Source organism: Cynocephalus volans, chromosome 7 (assembly GCF_027409185.1).
Source record: "Cynocephalus volans isolate mCynVol1 chromosome 7, mCynVol1.pri, whole genome shotgun sequence".
Lineage (NCBI taxonomy): Eukaryota > Metazoa > Chordata > Mammalia > Dermoptera > Cynocephalidae > Cynocephalus > Cynocephalus volans.
The window spans coordinates 127,448,806-127,474,171 of NC_084466.1; the positions used below are offsets into that span (position 1 = coordinate 127,448,806).

The window sequence follows — 25,366 nt, forward strand, 5'->3', positions numbered from 1 at the left end:
GGGGAAGGGGAGTTCCTACGTATTTCAGTTGAAGTAATTCCTAGGTATTGTGAAATTTTTTTGTGTCACTGTTGTGAAAGTGATCTTTTTTATCATGTTAGCACATAGGGAAGATATTGGCTTTTACATACATATATTCTCTTGTCTTCTGCCACTTAACAACTTTTTAATTATGTCTAATCTTTTTTGGTTGAGAGTCTTGGGTTTTCCATGCATAAAAATTACCATCTACAAACAGTGATAATTTTGTCTTCCCCTTCCAATAGTTTTACCTCCGGCTTCTTTTGCATGTCTTATTGCATTAACCAGAATTTCTATTAAATACTAACAGTGATCAAATACTAAATATTAAATACTACAGGTGCTAGTTCATTTTTTGTTTTGTTTCTAGTTAAATTAGACATTTTAAATGCCACACTTTTAATCTTAAATATCACAGTAGTTTTCTTTCAGTAACACAATATATCATTCTTAAGAATATTTCTTATTTATTTAGAAAGTGAAAATAAAAGAACCATCATGAAAAAGATCTCAAAGAGAAAAGATATTTTAAAAAAGGTAAGGTATTAATGGCGTTTATGAGGATTTTTTTTAATGTGAATTTCTTATAGCATCTTATCAAGAGGTATATTTTCCTGAAGACAGTTTACATTCAATCGCTTTTGTGCTGTCTGCCACACATTCTGATTCTTAAAAAAACAAAAACAACTTGGGTACAATTTGGGCATAATAGTATTCAATAAAATTGGGCTTACGGAGGTCATTAAAATCATCCCCTGCTTCCTTCCAGGCAAATGAGGATTCATCTTGTAATTTCATCCACTCAAGGGCATGGGCTTCACAATCTCCTTTGGCAACTAATTTTAATTATCTAACAACACTTTCTGTCAGCATTTTTTTCCTCATAATGGAACTGAAAATACCTCTTTGCATTTTTCACTTTTTCAAACGTTGAGGAAAAAGGTAAACAATTGGTTACAGTTCTTCATAAAATCATGAATTTGTGTTTGAGTCTTTTATTAAACTTAACAAACTAAGATCACCTTTTTCATTTAAAATTTTTACAAACATTTTAATTTTTTTTTAGTTGACAAAAATTGTGTTTATTTATCATGTACAACAACAACAATCTGCAGATTGTCTTTTTTTCTTGGTTTTCTTTTTTTTCCTCTCTCTAGGAAATAATGTCTCTCTCTTCTCTTAGCAGATCCTGTGGTCCTCTTTTGTTAACAAGATCCTTTGCCTATTTTTTAATTGGGTTATTTGTTTTCTTACTATTGAGTTGAGTTATGTATTTGGGTAAGTGAAATCATGCAGTATTTGCCTTTCTGTGCCTGGCTTGTTTCACTGAATATAATGTCCTACAGAATCATCTATTTTGTCACAAATGACAAAATTTTCATTTTTTAAAATTAGTATTGTTATTTTTTTTACATTCTATGATGTTGTTGCGGAGTAGTTGGGAGGGAGGGGGAGAGGAGAAAGGGGAAGAAAATGGGATGGAAGAAGGAGGAAGGAGGAGGGGCGGGATTGAGGCCTGTGTCACCTGCCACATTTGCACAGGGAGACCAGGGGAAGAATTTTCTTCTTCTTTTTTTTTACTCATTCATCTGTTGATAGACACTTAGGTTGCTGCTATATCTTGGCTATTGTGAATAATGCTACAATAAACATGGGTGTGCAGGTATCTGTCTGACATACTGATTTCATTTCCTTTGGATATATACCCAGTAGAAAGATTGCTGGATCATATAGTAGTTCAATTTTTAATATTTTGAGGAACCTCTATACTGTTTTCCGTAATGGCTGTACTAATTTACATTCCCACCAACATTTTCCCTTTTCTCCACATCCTCTCCAACATTTGCTATCTTTTGTCTTTTTGGTAATAGCCTTTCTGAACAGGTGTGAGTTGACATCTTATTGTGGTTTTAATTTGCATTTCTCTGATGATTAGTGATTTCAAGCATTTTTTCATATACCTGTTGGCAATTATATGTCTTCTTTTAAGAAATGTCTATTCAGATTGAAATGTACCCCAAAGGACAGACAAAATGAACTTACTGTGGTTAAGAGACATTCGAATTGTTTAACAGAACCAAATGGCCACAGCAAGGGAAAGGGCAAACATGTACTTCCCAGCCTGCAGGCATGTATCTTACTAACTGTTGTGAAGTGTTCTTTTCTGTAAGCAAAGGCAATTCTTAGAATATAAGACCAAATCAGCTACAGCTGGGAATTTTGCATTGACCTTCAACAAGTCCACTTGGCTCCTTGACCACCTCCTTCTCATTCTTGAGGGCTCACTATGACTCCAATTTGACAAGAAACTGACTCAAAGGACATTCTTCTCCCTCTTCTCTGATAAGACAGGCCACATCAAAACCAGACACCACAAATCTGTGGAGCCTGCACAATAACAATAGATTATCTCTTAACTCTGTTGATTGTTTCTTTTTCTATGCAGAAGTTTGATGTAATCCCATTTGTCTGTTTTTGCTTTTGTTGCCTGTGCTTTGGGGTTCACATCCAAAAAAGTAATTGCCCAGACCAATGTCATGGAATTTTTCCCTTATGGTTTCTCCTAGTAGTTTTACAGCTTTAGGTCTTACATTTAAGCCTTCAATCCTGTTTCTAGGTATGAGTTCAATTTCAATCTTCTGCATGTGGATATCCAGTTGTCACAACACCATTTATTGAAGAGACTCACCTTTCCCCATTGTGTGTTCTTGGTACCTTTGTTGAAAATCTATTGGGTATATGTGTGGATTTCTTTCTAGGCTGTCTATTCTGTTGCATGGGTCTGTGTGTCTGTTTTTATGCCACTACCATGCTGTTTTGATTACTGTAGCTTTGTAGTATATTTTGAAGTCAGGTAGTGTGATGCCTCCAGCTTTGTTCTTTCTGCTTAAGATTGCTTTGGCTATCCAGGGTCTTTTGTGGTTCCATAGGAATTTTATAAGTTTATAAAGGTATTGATAAGGATTTTGATTATACTACATAGCCCAGTTATAAATGTAAGATAATCCTGATAAATGTGATATATTTCGTTATATGTACAAATCATACAATTCATATGTTGGAAAAACAATAGGAGAGTTTAGGGATGAATTATTCTCTTATTTGTCAGTCCTGTAATGAGGAGCATTGCAGGTGAGTTATTTATGTATGTATTTATTTATTCACTTACTTAAATATTCACTTATTTATATGTTCTCTCAGCCAGCCAGCAATGTCTTTTCTGCTTTGCTCAAAAAAAAGCTTTTTAGTCAGCAAATGAAAATATGTAGGACCAATGTCCTCATATCTCTTAGAATAACTCCAATTAAGATTTATATTTTATTCTTGCCTTCTAGATGAAGAAGAGAAGTTATTAAAAAGTGTTCATAATCCTAGAAATGGTGGAAAGAATTATTGGGAATTAAGGAGTGACCTCTATCAATCATTTGGCAGGGCTAATGTTCCATCGTATCTTCAAGGGTTGCTATCCATTAGTCAAGAGTAGTATTAGGTATTTTTAATTGTCTTGAGGAAGGTACTGAAGGTTGAGTAAGTAAAGGAACATCTTAATCCACATTGACCTTATTCAGTAGTTTTTAAGTTGGTATAGGAACCACTGAATTTTGAAGTTCTTTCAGGAAGTCTATATACTGAGCTTTTATTATGAAAATGTTTTTACTATGATCATGTCAATACCCTGCTTTGGTTTTTTACATGAATCCATGTTTTTACTGTGATTGGAAAGCTGATGTGTCTTTGCTTGCTCTTCCCACTCTAACTGCACATTAGTTTTGTTAGCATGTACAATTATTATTCCAGGAGTCTTCGCTGTTATATTTCTTAAACTTGAAATTAAAAATAAATGAATCCTCCATATCACCCTAAAAAGGATTTAATAGTTTACTTTTAGAATATGGATGTTTAAAAAAACTGGGATAGAAATGTTCATTTTTACATACTGAATTTTTGATGATGGTAGGACAGTCAATTAGAAATACCAGGAGACAGATAGAAATATAGTTTCATGCTCAGGGGAGTAGTCAAGGCTGGAGACACAGATTTGGGAACCCATGGGAATACATGCACCCTTGGAACATGCCCTCATTTAGACTGTGGGGAGAAGTGTGACCATTGAAAGATATAGGGAATAAGTGGCCAGAGAAGTAGAAGGGTAGAAGGCAAGGATATAGAAAGTTTTCCGAATGTAAGGGTACTCAACATTATCAGATACTAAAGAGTAATCAATCAAGTAATGCAAGTAATAGCTAATACTGGTGCCATGGTTGAATTTTCAAAGTATTTTTATGTGTGTCTGATCTCACGAAGTAGGTAATACTTGAACACCTAAGAACTAACCATTGGATAGTATTATTATAAGGTCATTTTTGATATTACAGAGAGCAATTCATTAATTTAAAAATCCACCATATTTAAAGAGTTTATACAAATTAATAAGAAGATGAAATTTAAGAAAACAGGCAAAGGATATGAATTGGCATTTTAAAGGAGATGACATTCAAAGGGCTGATGGACATATAAAAGAATGCAAGTTAATGCTTCATGCTTTTTTTTTTTCCCTCAGATGTCGGAAGAGACAGATAACATTGCAGTAGAAGAAACTGTAGACAGGCATCTTCAAAAAGGTTCTCAATAAGTATACCACAACTCTCATATTCTTGGATTTTATTTTTAAAAGATGTAAATGATTAATCCTATGCTAAGGTTTCAGCTGAGAATACAAGTTTCTTAAGGAGTGGGTCTAAACAGAAATTAAACTTCCTAGGTAATACAAGATGGGCATAAGGAAATACATAGAAAAGTCAATGCATGTGATAAAGATAAGTTCCGTTTTCTCTGTCTTTCTCTCTTTGCACACATGGAGAATCCACTAGTGCTTGAGACTCTGTTAAAACATAAAGATACACAGATACAGAACCTGCTTTAGAAAGTTTCAGATCTCAGGGAGAAATACATAAATAATGGTTGAATCCTGGTTTATTCATTTAGCAAATATTTCTTGAGCACATATCATTTGCTGTCTGCCATTCTAAGATCTGGGAATAGAGTATAAACAAACTGGTTAGAACTTCTAAAATAATACCAGAAAATACTGTGGTTAAAAAAGAAGATTCTCATGACCTATACAGATTTAGCTCTGTGCCTACCCTTTATTTCTACCATTATTATTATTATTTTTTTTGCAACCGTTAAGTACTGAAAGGCAGGGAGAGGAAAAAGCAAAATGCAAGGCAAAATGACCAATAGGTCCTCTATTTTTTAGGACTGTATAACCTCTGTGTTTCTCAATGTATATGGTGGATCATCCAGTGGATGAGTAGAAAATAACACATGACTTGGAGTACACAGAACAGATGGACCCCTCTTTATATCCTGCAAGACTGTTTCATTTCCTCTAAGAGCTAGCTGAAGTAGGGGTCAGGAGTTTTATTCTGATTTTACAAAAGTAACATTAAGTAGTTAAAATAGTACCTAGAGACTTATCTCTCTTCCTTTCAGACTCCTTTCTTTCCAGTTTGATCAAGATGAAGTAACCTTCTTTTGATATTTGTATATTCCACAGGGCAGTCTATATAGAATATGACCGTTCTCATGGTTTTTTTTTTTTTTTTTCTAAAAGGAAAAAAGATACAGGTTTGCTTACCTGAGCTTTACTATTTTTTATTTTTGCTTGGACTCTGGCCAGTAGCTGAGGAAGCAGCAAAAGAAAGTGATAGAGGGTACAGAACAAGTCCCTAAAAGAAACAAAATTCATTCCTGACCATGGATAAAAGTATTTAGTTCAACTGGAGAATGGGGAAGGGACATCCATTGGTCTTAGGGCCTAAGCTCCCAGTCTTCATAATTATTATGATACTTAGAAATGCATGCAGTTAAGGTGTTTAATAAGTATTTAAACTGCTATTGCTGTTTAATTTAAAAAGTTTCGTGAACTCTGCATTATGTTGGTTTTTTGATAGATTTAGATGCAGAAGAAAATCAAAACATAATAGAGACGTTGAGAGGCAAAGTAAGAGAAAAGCTAAAAAATGCTAAGGTAATGCTTTTTAAAAAAAATTTCCTATTTTCAGCTTTACTGTTAAATGAGCCATATAATATAATAAACTTTTCTTTGTCAAAAAAGAGCTGAAGATCAGTCTTAATATTGCTTATTAATTCCAAAATGCTTCAAGTTCTTTACCATTTTTTTCCTTTTATCTTATAACACCCCTATAATGTCAAACCTAAAGCCAAGAGAAGTTAAGTGATTTGGTCTTAGTAATTATGTATGATATCTCAGAGAAACACACACACATATACACACATACTTTTTAAAAGAAAAATATTGATAAGTCTTGATATTTATCCATTTTGGGCAAAAGACTTATGAACACAATTATGTCTATTTCTGTAAAGATTTCTTTATGTTGTGTTTCAGATTAATCAAGGTGAAGAATCTTCAACTCCACTGTTCATTGATACTAAGATATATCAATGGTCTGAGGTGAATAACTGTTTTTGAACTTTTTAGAACAGCTTTATGGAGGTGTAACTTACATAGCAAAAATTCTCTCATTTTAAGTGTATGATTCAATGGTTTTTGGTTAATGTATAGAATTATGCAGTCAGTACCACAATCCAATTTTAGACCATTTTCATCACTCTGAAAAAGATCCCTCATGCCCATTTGTAGCATTCCCTATTTCTTCTTGGCATTTCTTTTTACCCTAAAAAATTATAATAAAATATTGTTAAAAGATAAACTTAGGCATATGAAAATTTAGGAAGTTTATTTGAGCAGATAGCAGTTCATGAATTGGCAGACTACAGGTGGTTAGGGCTGCACCAAAGAGGCATGAGGGGAAAACTTTTATAAAATGCATGCAGAAGCAAGGTAAAGACAGTATTTGATTGGTTAAAGTGGAGCTGTAGCCTTAAAGTTCCTAGTGAGTGATTAGTTGGTGGTTTCTGATTGATGAAGTCCCTAGTTAGAGGTTAGCTGGCAGTTTCTGACTGGTAAACATAAGTTTTATTTTCCTAGGATATGACCATTCACACTGAGTTGGGTTTCTTACATAGAAATTTCTTACAGTTTGCTTACATAGAAATCAGGGCCCTAAAGTCTCCTCAGTCTAATGACCTCCCAATTAATTATTTTAACAGTATTCCCAACTTACAGATTTTGTTCTAAAATTCAATGTATAATCACATATTTGAGATTTGAAATGACAAAACAACTCATGTTTTTGAGGAACTGTATTATCTAAAGTACAGTCTAAGTAGCTGTGACAAAAAGATTCAAAGTAAAACGTCTTAACAAAAACAGGAATTTTATTTCTCTCTAGTGTGAAGGAAAGTAGTCCAGGATGGTAGGAGAGTTCTACTACCTGAAATATGTGGTTTCTATTTCTGAGTCCAATGGCAAATTTACAGTTTTTTTATTCATTAGCCAAAGGGAGGGGAGGAGGAAAGAACCAAAGGATTGCAGGTCGATTTTTTATGGGACAAGACCTGCAAATTGCACACATCATTTCCAATAAAGGAATGTAGAAGAACTATCTAGGTATCCAGGTAAAAGTAGATTCTATTATTGGAGATGGGAGAAAAGACAGTAATGAACAACTAGTAGTTTCTGCCACAATCAACTAGAGTATTAAACTCTGAAAATTTTTATTGCAAGGATTGTTTTTTAACTCATATTTGTTTCCTCCACAGTGCCCCCCTCAGGTGCTTAATAAAAATTATTTTACTTAAATTTAAAAGTAAAAGCAGACTAAAAAATGATGTTTACATGCATGTTATTTATTGAACATATGAATAAAAGCATGCTTAAATTGGATTTAATTTAATTATGAGAAGTAAATACTATGAATAGTAAAAAATATGTCAAGGTCAATCTATTGAGTAACAAGAAAAGAAGTAAAAAGGCAGAAAAATTACCTTCTAAGAATCTCCATACCAACTATTAGACAGGGATAGCTGCTCAGGAAGTAGAATATTTTAGCAAGTGGTTTTGAGACGGGCCGAGACGATGGGAAGTAAAAGTATATACTGACAATTCATATATGCAGCATTTATACAAGGTAAATAACTTTTAAAGTTAATGTGACAGCTAAATTGTAAGTACAAACAGGATATAAGATAAGTTTTGTATTTTACATATTTTTAAATTCTTTGATTCCTAGTAATATGTTTTACTTCTTACTATGGAGTTGATTCCTTTCCCATACATACCTGCCTTTAAACAGTTCGTTTTAATATATGTGTGTGAGAAAGAAGTGACGTTATTTACATTTCAAAGATTCACACTTTACAGTATTGAAAAATGAAAGCTTATTTATCAGCAAGTTTATAACTAAGAATATGCCACTTTTAAGACTTTAACTCCACAGAAGATTGTGGGGTGGGGCAGTACATGAGAGAGAGAGACAGAGAGAGAGAGAGAGAGAGAGAGAGTGTGTGTGTGTGTGTGTACACACGTACACAAGAACACCTGAAAACAGGGAGAGAAAAAAAGAGGTTGACTTTAATCATCATTTTAATCAAACTGTGCTCTTTATACTCAGATTAGAGTGAGGAGATGGTTTGGGAAGATGGAGAAGATTCTGACTCTCTTTTATTCTGGTTTTTATTGCAGTTTCCAGAACATTTTAAAAAAACAAAAATGAACCCTTGTGAACCAAACAGACTCAAGCTAAATATGAGGATACTTTAAAAAGTTCGTGGAAAAACGAAATGAAAAGATAATACGAATCTTTCTATGAACTTTTTGACGACCCCTCATATAATTTGATGTTGTCTGTCCTGCTGTTCCTCGTTCATTAATAAGATAACAGTTACTGTTTACCATATTACAGAAAAGTATGTCCTTCACTTATAAGCAGAAAAAGTATTTATATCAATACTAAGTACTGATTTACCATTGTTTAACCCATAGACTGAAGTTTCATTGGATGAAGGTCTTTCGTTCTTCATTCTGAATGGTGAAGAAGGCTCAGCTTTGGTCCAGTCTTCAGGGCAGGTTGGATTTATTCCTCTGCCTCCCACATCCTCACTCTCAGGAAATATAACTCTTTCTTAAAGGCATAGAGTGAAATACATTGATGGGAGATGATTTTGTTATTATTACTCCATCCTCTTCTCTTTGAATTGAGAAGCTGTTCATAATAATAATACCTAACATATATTGAGTGTTTACTGGATTTCCAATGAGATACTAAGTTTTCAAAGAGGATTGCATAATTCAATACTCATAATTCCTGTGAGGCAGGCATTGATAAAGCTGGAAAGTATAGGCTGTCAGCTCCAAAGCCTTGTGTTCTTTTTCTTTTTCCTGTCTTTCCTTCTACGTACCTCACATTGTTCTCCATAATATCTATTACTCCTCATAGTTTCTTCACTCTTCATCCCTCCTTGTCCAATTCCAGACCCTTCTAATTTCTATCAGTTCTTCCCAATCCCTTGCAAACTCCTTAGTCCCACTGTTACTCAGTGGTTGCCCTTTCCTCTAATACTAGTCAGTCTCTCTAGTCTCTTCTCATGTCCTCCTGACTTTTTAGTCTCACTAGTCTCCCTATCTGCTCCTGTTCCTGTATACTTTTTCCAATTCCTCTGTACCTTCGAATCTCTCTATAGTTTTTTGAGCCCCCTGCTGTTCAGTGTCTCCTATTCTCAGTAGCCCACCTAATGTCTTCTGAAACCTCTCAGTCATTTCCAGATCCCCAGGTCTTTCTTTCAAGTCCCTCTTAGCCCCCCATTTACTTTTCTACTTAACCTCCCAGTCCCTTCCATTCCCTTTCTTTGTGTTCTGCTCCAGCCATTTCATTCCTTTTTTGTTATATATTTTTTCCACAATAAAAATACTTTATCTTTTAAAATTTTGAACAAATAAAACATAGACATTATAAAAATTTATTGCAGAAAATCATGAGAAAAAAATAAAAATCACCTGAAATTTCACTGCCCTGAGATAACCACTATTATAATGTTTTTAAATACTTTTTCTATGTTTATGCCCATACATGCACACACACACAGTTTTATATAAATGCAATCACAGTAGTAAATGGTGATTCCATTTTTCCAGTTGCTCAGCCAAATCTTGGTGTCATCCTCAGATCTTTTTTTACTCACATGCCTTATATCCAATTCATCAAGAATATGACCCACTTTTCACTACCTTCACTGATACCACTCGAGTCTAAGCAACCATAACCTCTCTTTACGATTATTGCCATAGTCTCCCTCTGTGTTCACTATTGCCCTTAGAGTTTCCAAACCACACAGTAGTCAGAGTGATCCTGGTAAAATCTACGACAGACAATTCTTTTACTTACACCTTCTAATGATTTCCTATCTCAAAATAAAAGCGAATGTCCTTATGGGGGTCTTCAAGGGCTACATGACCTGGCCCCCTTAGTACCTCTCTGATTTCATTTCATTTCTTACTACTTTCCCCCCTCTCTCAGCTAACTCCAGTCACATTGGCTTCCTTCCTGTTCCTTAATTACAGCATGTTCTTGCCTGTGGGTCTTTGCACCTATTTATCTGCATAAAGCTCTTCCTTTAACCTCATGCTGTATCCCTCACTAACTTTGGGTCTCTGTACAAATGACACATTATTAAAGATATTGTACTGATAACTCTATCTAAAATAGTACCCCCAACCCACCCAGCCCAACATTCTCTATCCCCTTACTCTGCTTTATTTTTTGTCTTAGCACTTATTCACCACCTGACATATATTTCTTTGTCTATTTGTTTATTTTCTTCCTGGAACATATTAGGCACTCAATGAATATTTGAATGGTATTAAATAAATGGGCATCAAAAATGCCTGTACTCTTAAATGCCAAGTCACCAGACCTCCCAGCCTTCCATGATATGGGTTAAGGAATAGACTTTTCTGGGAAAGCAAGAGAAGGCCCTGTCTCAGATCCTCCCACCTAGCAGAGTATGCCAGGGCCAGGTGCTGTGGTTGTGGCTGCTTTTCCTTCTCATAGGGCAAACATGAAAGAAATCAGGTCAGTAGGGGTTGAGAGTGGGGCAAATGGGCCACTTGGGCATGAGGAAATCCAGGTTTAGATGTGAGCTATTTAGAGGTGTTGTCTGGAAAGGCTGTCTGCCCTGCACCTGGTGACTTCGGAGCCCGTAGGAAACTACTTTCCCCATCACAGGGAGGAGAAAGCTACTATTTCCTTGGATGCACAGTTTGAGTATGGCCCCTTCCTGCTGAGAGAAAGGGGAGCCCTGGTCCCAAATATTTCATCTGGGCAGCACAGAGTGAGGTCCAAATTTACTTTCAAATGATTATCTTGTTAACAAGGCATGTTCCTGTGAGATATGGCAGGTGCAGTATCTCTTTTTTACCACACACTACTCTTATATCCATCTAGACTTGTATCTTCTGACCTCACACTCCCTGTTACACAACAGCTAACAGCACAGACACTGCTCTGCTGTGAGCTGCATAGTGAAGACCAAGACTTAACAGCTGAACTTAGACTAAGTGGGGAATTGTTGAGAAGATGGGGCTTATATTGGTTGAGATAACAGCTTGTCTCAGGCTAAAAATATATGCAGATTGGGTAGGGCTTATAAAAGAGACCTATAGGGTTATAAATCAGAGTCTGGGGTCCAACACAAAAGCCTGACATACTCTGCCATCAGGACAGACTCTAGCTCTGAAGGTGGTAGAGAGCCCTGGCCCACACCAGGGGTTCTGTAAAGGAAGCTTGATAATGGGAGCTCCAGCTAGAGCAAAGAATCTATTTAGTCTATTATTGGAATCCTCAAAGAGATCCCTTATGTGGCCCCAAATCTTGCTTCTAGATGTCAGTGTCATACCTTGTTTGAATTCTGAAAAAAGACACCACAAGGAATTCTGGATATAAAATATACTCTTTTAAAATTTTATGACAAGGATAGGAAGGAGGGTATGATGATATGATAACTTGATATGAACCTAGGTGATGCTTAACTATATTACTTATTTAATTTTGTCAGAGTTGGAAGTTTCTTTATTCAAAGAATTCTGTGGTTAATTTTTTAAATTTTATTATTTACCCTAAATGTATGTTTTTGAGAATTGAGGGATTTTTATTTGCATAACTCACTTCCTCTCATTCAATATATGTAGATTTCAGTTAGACAAGTAAAGTCATCCAAAATAAATCGATGATTTTATTTTTGTGAATAGATTCATATTAAGTTTCTGATTATGATACAAAAATATGCATTTTAATATTTAGTAATATATATGTTTCCATACCTATATTCACCTATAGCTTTTATATATATCACATTTTCGAATTTCACTGTAATCACTCTGCCATAGACTTCTATGTTTAATCTTTTCTTTCTTTTTTTTTATTCATATTTTCTAGAAAACAGCATGCCTACTCCACATCACTTTAGGTAGTACTGATTCCTGAATGATGGGAAAAAATAGGGTTTAAGACCACTTAATCTGATGTCTCTGGATCTTGCCCTACACCGTGAATTTCCCAGTAGTTGAAATATCATAGTCCAGGATCTCAGAATATTTTCCACAGGGAAAGAGGGCCTTAAGTTATAGCTCTATTTCAGTAATCTTTCATTGGAAAATTGTAAAGATGGGCTATAGAAAAATCAGATTGTATAATACTAAGACTTAAATGAATTCATCTATGTTCAGTGAAATTTTATTAAACACAGTTTCACCTAGAACTTGATCTGGTTGGCATGGATCAGAAACACAGTTTCTAGTAAGTTTCTAGTACATTTCATTTATATGCATATTAATCATTGGGGACAAGCAAGTAGACTCATTTTTCTTTTTGGTATTCAACAGAGATCAGTAAATCATAGTCACTCCAAACCCTTGTCACTTGGTGATAATTTACAAAATTTTGCTGAATGCCAAGATGATGATTTTATGGAAGAAGTCATTTTTACAGATTTAATTGAAGTAAATGCTGCTGAATATGAAGATGATCAAGAACAAATAAAAAAACAGCAGGCAAATATTTTTGTGCCAAGTAGTTCTCCAGGTAATGTTCTTTTCCAATAAAATATTCAAGTAATTAATGAATCATATTACAAGATAATAGTGCTGAATAAATAAAAAGTACTGATTTAAGACTATAGTAAGTTTTCTGTACTTGTTCTTCATGCCTTTAGTGAGTGAAGGGAATTGATTAAGAGAACTCATTCATCATATATATATACAGAGAGAGAGAGAGAGTGAGAGAGAGAGAGAGAGAGAGTTTCTGCTAGATTTTAGTAGGGTTCAATGATAGCTCCTTTGTACTTCTTATTTGCTCAATACTAGTTTAATATTTTAGATTTTAATGTAATATCTAAGTTTTCTTATTAAGTGGCCAACCAGCATAAACTGCCAGAAGATATGATGCCTCGCATTTTAGAAGATGAAGGATTCTATATTCCAAGAAAGCCAAAAGTATATAAAAAGACCTGCAACAAAATGGAAAATCGCCTGCTTAAACTAGAAGAGGCAAGTGTCCAAACTAACAAGTTAAACCACTCGCTGATAGTATATGACATTTGTTTTAGTGGAATATTTAATTACTATATTTCTTAAATATTTTTGATAGGGAAAGTGTTGGTTTGAAGAAAGTGGCGAAATAACGTCATTACCTTCACCCATTAGACAGTCATGGAATTTCAGACTAAACGTAAGCAAGGAACCTTTAAATCCAGCACTAAAGACCGTATATAGGAAGGTAACCAACAACAATTTATTTGTAATTATGGTTAGAATTATTATAATATCAATTATAACTTATGTTTTTGTGGTGTTAATTTACCCTTCATAAATAGTAAGTGTAGGAATATAATGGCTAAATTACAAAGAAATGTTAAATAGCTCTTAATATTATTTTTGAGGTGTATTTAATGATATAGGGAAATACTCAAAGTAAAATATGAAGTGAAAAAAAGCAGAATGCAAAATTATATATGATCCTAATTTTATAGAACTGATAATGAATGAATGGTGCTCAAGGTAACCACTATCAACACTTACCACTGCAGATTACCCTTGCCTGTGAGTTTTGCCTATTATATATAAACGGAATCATAGGTACTCTATGTTGTTGAACAGGTACTCTGTGTTGTTATATGCAGCAATAGTTTGCTCATTTTTGTTGATGTACAGAATGCCATTGTATGAAAATTACATTTATTTATTTTTTTTCATTCTTCTATTGATGTTGTCAGCTATTAAAAACACTACTATGAAATTTTTGCACGTGTCTTCTAATGACTATAGGTATATGCATTTTCTGTTGGGTAACTATCTCAGACTAGAAATGCTCGTTTATAAGTTTGTATGTATTCATTTTTACTACATAGTGCCAAACAGTTTTCCAAAGTGGTTGTACCAAATTACACACAAACTAGAAGTGTGTGAGGGTTCTTGTTGCTTCATATTCTTGTCAGCACGTGATATTGTCTGTTTTTTAAATCATAGCCATTCTGGTATATATAATTGGTATTTTATTAAGGTTTTAATCTGTATTTCTATGATGACTTATGGAATTGAATGCCTTTTCATGTTTATTAGACATTTTGTTAGCCTCTTTTATGAAAGTTTGGTTAAGACTTTTACCCCTTTTTTTTCTTATTGGTTGGTCTAATTTTTCTTATTGATTTGTTGATTTCTGGAGATGTGCCATATATTGGATGAATATATATAATCTTATACTTTTATAGTTAGTCTTCTCACTCTCTTAGTGGTGCCTTTTGACAAGACTCTCCTAATTTTAACATAGTATAATTTATTATTTTATTTTTCTTTATGGTTAGCACTTTTTGTGTTCTGTTTAAGAAATCTTTGCCTACTCTAGGTCCTGAAGATATTGTTCTATATTTTCTTTTAAAGGGTTTATTGTTGCACGTTTCTCATTTAGAGTTACCACCCATTTGGAAAGTACTGTGTACAGTGTTACTATCTACATGGATATTCAGTTGACTCAGTACCATTTACTGAAAAAACAATGAGCAATTATTTTCTCATTACATAATTCATTGTCATATTTGACAATCAGTTAAACATATATGTGTGGGTCTGTTTCTGGACTTTATATTCTGTTTTATTGGTCTACTTGTATATCTTTGAGCTCATATTACACTGTGTTAATGTAGTTTTCAAATAGGTATTGATATCTGGTAAAGAACATCTCTGGTTTTTCTGTTCTTCTTGAAGGTTGCTTTAGCTATTCGTTCCCTTGTGAATTTCCATATAAATTTTAGATTGAGCATATCAAATTGTTGGGATATTGATTGAGAATTTAAGGGACTTGACAACTTTTGAATAATATCTTGTAATCCATGAATGTATTTTTTCAAAAATTTTATCTTGTTAATGTTTTGTTCTAGTCAATAGTATTTTGTAATGCAGTGGTAAATAGTATTACCTTTTAAATTTTATTTTCAGTTCTTGCTGGCACATAGAAATGCAGTTGGGTTTTGTATGTTGACCTTTTATGAAACATCTTTCCTAATCAGTAGTTCATTTGTAGATTTTTTTTTGGATTATATTCAAATATAGTATCTAAAACAGTGCAACTTATTTTACTCTTTCCAATTCTTATACTTTCTGCTCTGACCTGAACTGTGTCCCCCTACAATTCATATATTGAAGTCCTAGCCCCCAATGTGACTAGATTTGGAGAAAGGATCTGTGAGGAGATGATAAAGGTTAAATGAGGTCATAAGGCTGAGGCCCTAACCCAGTAGGGCTGGTACCCTTACAGGAAGAACAGAAACCAGAGCTCACTCTCCACTGTGTGAGGACATAGCAAGAAGGAGGCTGTCTGTAATCCAGGAAGAGAGGCTTCATCAAGGAACCAAATAGGTTTGCACCTTGATATTGGACTTTCCAGTAGAACTGTGGGAAATAAATTTCTGTGGTTTAAGCCACCCAGTCTGTGGTATTTTGTTATAGCAGCGTGAGCAGACTGATATTTTCTTTTTCCTTATGAAATTATGCTAGCTAGTACAACATTGAATAAAATTGGTGTTAACAGTCATCCTTGTCTCATAATGAATCTTAGGGAATAAGCTTTCAATAATTCACTATTAAGTATGATTTTGGCTGAAAGTTTTTGTAGGTAATCTGTATCAAGTTGAAGATTTCCCCTCTGTTCCTAGTTTGCTGAACGGGTGTTGAGATTTATCAAATACTTTTTCTAAGCAGATTGAGAGAATAGTGTCAATTTTCTCCTTTTACTTTTAATGTGGTGAATTACACTGATTGATTTTCATGTATTTTTGGAATAAATGCCTCTTGTGATGTATTTCCTTTTTATACATTATTGAATTTGATTTGCCAACATTTTGCTTAGGTTTTTTGCATGTATGTTCCTAAGATAAATTGTTTTTTAATTTTTCTTCCTTGTAATGTTCTTGTCAGGTTTTCTATCAAGGTTACACTGGTTTCAACACAAACTAGGGAATGTACCCTCTTTTTCTACTGTTAAGGAGAGTTGTATGATATTGTTATTTCTTCTTTAAATGTTTGGAAGAATTAACTGATGAATCCATCTTGGCCTGGAAATTTATTTGTGGGAATGTTTTTAATTATAGATATAATTTCTTTAAAAATAAAGGACTACTCAATGAAAAGACATACCACGTTTGTGGATAGAAAGACAATATTGTTAAAATGTCCATGCTACTCAAAGTGATCTATAGATTCAGTGCAATCCCTATCAAAATCCCAATGGCATTTTTCATAGCAATAGAAATCCTAAAATTCATAAGGAACCAAATAGCCAAAACAACCTTGAGAAGGAAGAACAGAGCTAGAAGCTTCACACTTCCTGACTTCATACTACAAAGTCACAGTAATCAAAACATTATGTTGCTGGCATAAAGACAAAAATATAGACAATGGAACAGAGTAAAGAGCCCAAATTAAACCCAAGTATTTATAGTTAAATGATCTTCAGTGGGGTGCTAAGACTACACAATGGGATAAGGACAGCCTCTTCAACAAATGGTGCTGAGAATACTGGACATCCACATGCAAAAGAATGAAACTGGACCCTTATCTTTCACCATACAGAAAAATCAACTCAAAATAGGTCAAAGACTTAAACACCAGACCTAAAACTATAATAAAACTCGTGGGAGAAAACATAGGGGAAAAGCTTCATAACATTCATTTTAGCAATGATTTCCTGGATATGACACCAAAAGCATAGACAAAAAAAGCAAAAATAGAGAAAAGGCAACCTACTGAATAGGAGAAAATATTTGCAAACCATATATCTGACAAAGGGTTGAAATCCAAAATATATAATGCACCCCTACAACTAAGTAACAAACAAACAAAAAAAACCCCAACCCAATTAAAAAATGGGAGAAGGATTTGAATAGATATTTCTACAAAGAAAACATACAAATGGTCAACAGGTATATAAAAACATGCTCAATAACACTAATCACCGGGGAAATGCACATCAAAACATCTATGAGATATTATAAGTAATTATTATTATACCTGTTAGGATGTTCATTATGAAACAAAACAGCCCAGAAAATAACAAGTGTTGACAAGGATGTGAGAAATCAGAGCCCTAGTTGGTGAGAATGTAAAATGGTGCAACCACTATGGAAAACAGTATGGAGCTTCCTCAAAAAATTAAAAATGGAAATATCATATGATCCAGCAATCTCACTTCTGGGTGTTTATCTAAAAGAATGGAAATAAAAATCTCAAAGAGATATTTGCACTCCCATGTTCATCATAACATTATTCACAATAGCCAAGAAGTGAAAACAACCTAAATGTCCATTGACAGTTGAATGGATAAAGAAAATGTGGTATATACATGTAATGGAATACTATTTAGCCATAAAAAACAAGGAAATCCTGTCATATGCTATAACATGGATGAACCTTGAGGACCTTATTGCTTAGTGAAATAAGCCAGTCACAAAAGGACAAATACTGCATGATTTTACTTATATGAGGTATCTAAAGTAGTCAAACTCGAAAAAGCAGAAAGTAGTATGGGGTTGCCCAGGACTGTGGAGAGAGTGAAATGAGAAGTTGCTGTTCAATGGGTATAGAGTTTTAGTCATGCAAGATGAAAAAGTTCTAGGGATCTGCAATACAACACTGTGCTGACAGTTAAGAGTATCATATCGCACATTTAAATATTTAAGAGGGTAGATTTCATGTTTTGTATTTTTTTACCACAAAAAAGGATCATTCATATTTCTGTTTCCTCTAGTTTCAGTGTTACACTTGTGCTTTTTTAAAAATCCCTTTTCCTCTCTTTTAGTCTGCATATATTCTATTGATCTTATAATTCACTTATTTAATTTTCTGCTGTTTAATCTCCAGTTAAATCTATCCAATGTATTTTTTCCCTTTTTTGTTTATTTATAAAATGTCCCCTTTTCACCATAAGAAAAAGATTTTGTGGTGTTTATTTGTTCTTGTGTTCTTTCTAGTTTAGGCTTGATTTCTAAAATATTTTTTGTTTTTAATTCTTTCTGTCACCAAATATGTGAGTTTTTCTAATTCTGATTTATGTTTTTCAATATCATATAATTTTGTTAATGTTAACTTTTAGCTTACTGTGAACACTCCATTTCTATTTTTATCTGTTTTTGTTGGATGGCTTTCTGGTGTGCTTTGATTTGCCTGTGGAATATTATTTTGCTGTTTATCTTTCTTATAGAAATTTTGTATAGATTTAATTTTGGTCATTTTATACTGCTTATTTTTATGTGGAGTTATTTTTTCTGAACTTTTAGAAAAAGGCTTGGTTTTGATAACTTTTCTAACTTGTTTTTGTTTTTGTAGTGTTAAAATATATATTGGCTGGATTTCTGAAATTTCTGGGCTCTGTTCTTCTCCCCAGGTTTTTTTTCTGGACCTTCTCTTTCCTTAATCTCTGTGGTCCCTGTCCTTTTCAATTTTTGTTCCACTCCCAGTAGTTTCTATTCAGCGTAAAGGCTTGTTCTGAAAATTCCTAGGGACTAGGTTCCTCCAGTCTCTTCAGTCCTGACCCAAAACCCCTTGCACTCCACAATTGGAGTAGACAAAACCTCTTCTTGTTTTAGCTGCTGTTTTCAGCAGCTGGTGTGCTTTCTGGTGAATTTCTGTTGGCTCTGTTGGATTCTCTTGTCGTCAGGTCCATTAGATGTTCCGTCGCTTCTCTCTGCTTTCTCCCACACAATCACCAATACTACACAAGTCTTCTGACTGTGGATGGTTTTGTCTCCACCCACTTGTATTTGGGGTTTCATGGAGTCTGTCTTGTGACCTAATTTTGTTATAAATCTTGTCCATGGATTTCTGGTTTTGCTATTTAGTTTCTCTGCCTATTTTAATGTAGGGATTTGGGAAGTTCTGAAACTGTACTGCCACCGTAGTCCCAGAATAGCCCATCTAAGAATTCTTAATTTCAGATATTTTCAGCACATTTTTAGCTTTAAAATGTTCATTTGGCATTTGATTCTTCATATATTCAAATTTTCTTGTGGAATGCTTCATCTTTTCACGTATTTTCTCTTCTATTCTTAAAATTTTAATAATGGCCACTTTAAAGTCCATATCTGATTAGCTCCAATACTTGGATCATTGTGAGTCTGTTTTTATTATCTTTTCTCTTGATTTTGGTCATTTAGCCCTGCCACTTATTGTGATTAATGATTTTTAAAATTGTATTTCATATATTATATATGAAAAGTTATAGAAGCCTTAGGTAATTTTATCTTCCTCCAGGAATCTTCTGTCCTTTGTTTTGTTAGGCATGTTGAGTGGCAATGAACATCTTAATACAATCAAAGACTTTACTGATTTAAGACTGAGTTACAGTTTTATTAAGGCTCACTCTGAATCTATATCTTCTGTTTTTCTGATCTCTTCCCTATTTGAATGCAAGCATGGAGGGTTGTTTTGGTTTTTGTTTGCTTGTTTTTAAATCTATTGTTGACACCTACCCAAATGCCCAGTATGTAGTAAACACTCAGTGAGTGCTTATATTATTTGTAATGAAACTCATCACCTCAGAAGCTGTGAGGTTTTAGGGTCCTAGTATAATTCAGAAGAGAGTAACAGCAGTTGACAGGCATGATCTTAGAAAATCCTATTTTCTGCATGGTGCTTATCACACCTTGAGAGAGTAGCAATGTCTCTGCCCCATCCTGATTCATAGTGGGACAAATTTTTTGAGATTTAATAAATGACCCCAAACAACCTATATTACAATATCTTTGTTTTTCCCCAGTTGGGCTATTACAAAAAAAATCTATCTCTGTTAAGACATAAAAAATAAAAATAGGAAGAATAAAAGGAGGAGGAAAGAAAATTCCTGGTACATATCTTATTCTTTGATATTATGTGGCATAATTTCTAGACCTTATGGTGACAATGTGTTGTACCTAAAGTTTTCTCAGGATATTGTTGCTTTGAGTTGCTTCGCCCCCCACAGATTTGTCACCCCACTTCCCCTGGGTGACAGAGACACAAAGGATTACTCAAAGCCCATCTCTTCTGAGCAGTGAGAGGCCCTGAAGTGGTTAATCTCCCTCCAGAACCCTCAAGTGAGAGGGATCCCTTCCTTGGGAAATTAATGCCAAATTGGGGTTCTCTTTCTGCATTTATTTTCCAGATGAGGAAGTTACAGGAAGAGAACAAAGGTGGGGTTATAGTTTAACAATATAGACTGGTAACTTTCAGTGAAACAAGCCAGATGACATTCCAGTAAGGCAGTTAAGTGGTCCTATCAACAACAGTTTGATCTTAGCAAACATTTCTTCCTATAGCAGTTTCTCAGTATCTTTACATAACAATCAGTAACTAGTCTGTCTTTGAGCCAGCAACCTGCTGTGCCACAATCCTTATCTTGCAACAGAGACTTATAGCCTGAGGGAAGTTTCCAGTCCTTGCAAGGTTAATATTTGAAACTGCAAGGCTTTGGAAAACCAGGCCCTGTGAAGTACATATGCTTTTTAGTATATTCCACAGGATATAGCAGAGATATTTTATCACAATTATCTGGGATCAATGCTTTTAGGGATAGAGGTCTTTGAAATGACAGTTTGTTAAGTGAATGAATAAATGCATGAGTGAATGCCTAAACTGAATGAATGAGTGAATACCTAAACTGAGTATTAAAATTCATTCTGGGCCTGTGGCTTGGAGCCAGGGACCCCCCCCCCCACTACCAGGCACACCACCAGTGCCAAGGAGCATGCCAAAAACATCACCTCCATGTGGGTGGTCCACCACAGGCACCACAGTAACCATTCGCTGCCACGAAAGTGGCTAGACGTCACAACCACCATGCAGATGTCCACCAGCCACTGGACTGCATTGACACAAGGAGAGTCACCAGCAGAGACCAAAGAAAAGAAGAGGACATCTCTCTCCACAAAGCCCATTCCAGAGTGACAGAAGAAGCATCTGCCCTATGATAATATTGGGGGACCTGACTACACCTCTCAGCATCTAGGCAACAAATCAACAGAGTAACCATTACTCTTTCAGAGGGAGAGAAGAAATCTAGGGTTATCAGTGGTGGGAGGGGGAGGCAGAAGGGGATAGGGAGAGATTGGATAAGGGGCATAAAGAATAAGTATAATTTGTAACAATATACATACTAGTAATATTGATTTGATCAACATATGTCAACATTGAATCCCAAAAATATGTATAATTAATTATGACTCAATAAAAAAAAATTTTTTTGCCAAATAATTCTAGGAAACAGTGTGTTACATATTCATGTATACACACACATGAGTATACAAATATAAATTTTATTTTTAATTGACAAGTAATAATTGTATATATTTATGGGGTACAATGTGATGTTTTGATGTATGTTTACAATATGGAATAATTAAATCAGGCTAATTAACAAAAAATAAACTATGTTTATGAGACAATTAGAAATATGAACTCTAGATGATATGAAGGAATTATTAAATGGTATTGTGGTTATGTTTAAAAAGTGGGGGGCACAATTCTTATCTTTTAGAGATACATAATGAAATATTTATGGATGAAATGATGCCTGATATTTACTTCAAAACAATTAAGTAGGAGGAAGGGGATGAGTGTGTGGATGGGGTAGGCCTGGCTATAGATCTGAAGTTTTCGGGCTGGATGCTGGAGATTCATTGTACTGTCCTTTCTATTTTTGTGTATGTTGGAACTTCTCCATAATAGATACTTTATAAAAAGTATAGTGTTTCCATAAATTTAAAAAATAATAATAAATAAAAATAGAATAAAATAAAATAAAATTCATTCTGTTGCTGCTATGGTTTGAACGTGTCCCCTCCAAAATGCAGATGTTGTCAATGTAATAGTATTAAGAGGTGGCCTTTAGTACTATCACAGGCCAATGTGATAGGCCTCTAAGAGGTGATTAGGCAATGAGGGCTCCTCTCTCATGAATAAGATTAGGTGCCCCTATAAAGGGGCTTGATGGAGGGAGTTGGCCCCTTTTTATCCTTCCACCTTCTGCCATGTGAGAAAATAGCATTTCTCCCCTCCAGAGGATGCAGCAAGAAGGCTCTTACAGATGCTAGTGCCTTGATCTTGGGCTTACCAACCTCCAGAACTATTAGAAATAAATTTATGTCCTTTATTAATTATCCGATCTCAGGTATTATGTTATAGAAACACAAATGGACTAAGATAGATGATCCTTAACAGATGATGTTCAGACACTTGACTCCATCTGCCTTCCTCTTCTATCTTCTCCATATTTTTTACACTGCCCAGCCAGCTTTGAAGGCAAGGCTGATTTGAGGTTCCTCACCAGAATAAAATAAGTATAAGGGCAACAAAAGTGGATATAATAGCTACCTGAGTATCCTGATTCTGTCTTTGCTGCGGCCTCTGCCAGGTACTTTAACAACTTATGCTACCCCAGGTCGTATTTGTCTGCTCTTCGCAGAATAGAAATTTTTTTGTCTGACCACTTGACTGTGCCCTTCACTCTCCTCCCTCTTCTAGCACTCCTTTTATATATTTAATAGGTTCTGTATATGTCACCCAGCTTGGGTGTTTTTGTGCTTTTATTTGGCCTTTGATTCATTGTTGTCCAGATCTTTGTGCTTTTGGTGTACCACACTTACATAGTTCTAGAAGCCTGCTTAATCCCCTCTCAACTGCTGCTTATAACCAGTGTGTCAAGGAGCTCACTGTCTCCCAAGAGAATTTATTCCAGTGTTGGACAGTTCTAATTGTTTATCATTTTCTGTTGTTGAAAATCTGCCTCCTGATCACTTCTACTTATTTGGCTTTGCTTGGTCATAGAGAACTCATAAAGTGCTTCACCTATGTGACAGCTCTTAAATATTTGAAGCCACAGTCACTTGGACATTTAGCTTTTGCACTCCAGTCTAAACTCACTTCCTTTGATTATTATAAGACATTCCACCATCTCAGTTACCCTCCTCTAGCTTCTGAGCATTGTAGTAAGTAGGTACTTAATAAGACAGGACCAAGATCAGAGGCTTGTGTCACTCCAATAGAAACCCAAAGCAAGTAAGCAACACAGTTATTCAACCAGTGCTAAATCTCCTTCACAAGATAGACATCTCTAGCTTAGGAACTTTAATTTCCAAAGGTTCGTTTATAATTTCATTATTTAAACCTAAAACTGTTTTTTTCCCTCAGTGTTTTTTCCTGGTTAATGACCAATTTACTATCAACTGATTAAATTTCTTAGGTGGAAACAAGAGCAGGTTTTCCCCTCTGAGATGGTCTTGACATAGAGAACAGAGACTTACCAGACATAAACAAAAACAAGTTTTATGGCTATTATTCTGCCTCCCCAAAACCCAGTGAGGAAGAAGGAAAGGTTCCTAGTTCAAGAAAGAGTAGAGATTTAGGCACCATACTTGTAGCCTACAGTTCTTGAGGGGCATTGGGTCTGCCATACAAGGTAAGAGGTGGGGCAGCAATATTTTAAGTATAACAGCAGGTGTAATAGCATTGACACAGACTGAAGGGCATGTCATATTATACTAGAGTGATCCAGAGGGCTCAGTACTCTTTTTTAGGTGGATGCAGTTATGGCTCTCATTGGGAGTGGCTAGGCATTCATGAATTATACTGTACATGTTAAATAACCCACCAGTCCTCTCAAATTACATCACTAAAAACCAGTGACATGCATATTCAAACATAATGTGTGAAATTTAAAATACTGAATTAAAATATAGATGAATCATTTTTCTATAATCTAAGGCTTCAACTAGTTTAGGAGCAATATGGTAGCCAAATGGGGATAGTCTCTTGCATGAAGAAAAATGTAATATTTGCTTAGAGGGCCCAGGATTTTCAAGGGAGTTTTCTAGAGCTGTAACCAATATATTAACTTAGAAACAATGTTTTAATAAGTAATTACCACTTAACTCTGGCCCACAGATGACCATTAGTATTCTTTTTTTTTTTTTGGCTGAAGCAACAGGAATTTATTTCTCACAGTTCTGGAGGCTGGGAAGTCCAAGATCAAGATGCTGGCTGATTTGGTTCCTGGTGAAGACCTGCTTCCTCGTTTGCAGAGGGCTGCCTTCTTACTGTGTCTTCATGTAGACAAGAGAGAGATCATCTCTACTGTGTCTTTTCTCATAAGGGAAATGATCCCATTCATGAGGGTTCTACCCTCATGACCTAATTACCTCCCAAATACCCCATCTCCACATACTATCACCTTGGGAATTAGGGCTTCATCATATGACTTTGGGGAGGACACAAACATTCAATCCATAGCAGTAATCTTGGGCAACTTAATTAAAATTCCAGGGCCTCAGTTTCTTCATTTGTAAACAGGGAGAATAATGCATGCTCAGAGGGTTGTGAAAATCACATTATATGTGTGTGTACATAACAGGCGACCATTAGTATTCTTATAGGAAGTTATTTTCGGTCTTATAACTTGAAAATTCACCCTCCAGCAGCACACAAGAGTGAGGTAGGTGACATGTATCTTTTCTCTGTATCTCCTGATTTTTCTACTGTTGACATGTTACTTTTATAAGTCACTTTTAATTTCAAAAGAAATAGAATCAAATTAACAGTGCACATATTTTTCTTTAAAAGGCAGTAAAATCTGACCTAGGAAGCTCTTTTAGGAACAAAATGGAAGGTCGAAGGGAAATATACCAATTAGATCTCAACATTGTGGGTTTGCAATTCAGCCATCATCCTCTCTTCAATCAAGAACAAGTATTATGTGCTAGGCTGCTCCAACTTTATGAATGTTTTCAGGACAGGCAGCAACAGAATTTACCACAGCTGCTTTATGAGAAGGTGAGAATGGCTTTTTTTATGTTTTATAGAGCTGAACGTTTACTATTAAAAGAAAAAATTCTTAGTGCAGAG

The 25,366-nt window shown here is 34.9% G+C and overlaps 1 protein-coding gene across 1 annotated transcript in view; it reads left to right on the forward strand.

Annotated features, from left to right (window-relative positions):
- Window positions 1-519: 519 nt before the first annotated feature.
- Window positions 520-25,366, forward strand: part of CC2D2B (coiled-coil and C2 domain containing 2B) — a 127,680-nt gene continuing 102,833 nt past the window's right edge. Inside the window, 9 exon segments of the mRNA XM_063103490.1 lie at window positions 520-558; window positions 4,583-4,643; window positions 5,991-6,055; window positions 6,437-6,502; window positions 8,936-9,019; window positions 12,830-13,028; window positions 13,356-13,492; window positions 13,593-13,721; window positions 25,085-25,294. Of these exon segments, the coding sequence (XP_062959560.1) occupies window positions 520-558; window positions 4,583-4,643; window positions 5,991-6,055; window positions 6,437-6,502; window positions 8,936-9,019; window positions 12,830-13,028; window positions 13,356-13,492; window positions 13,593-13,721; window positions 25,085-25,294 (990 nt within the window).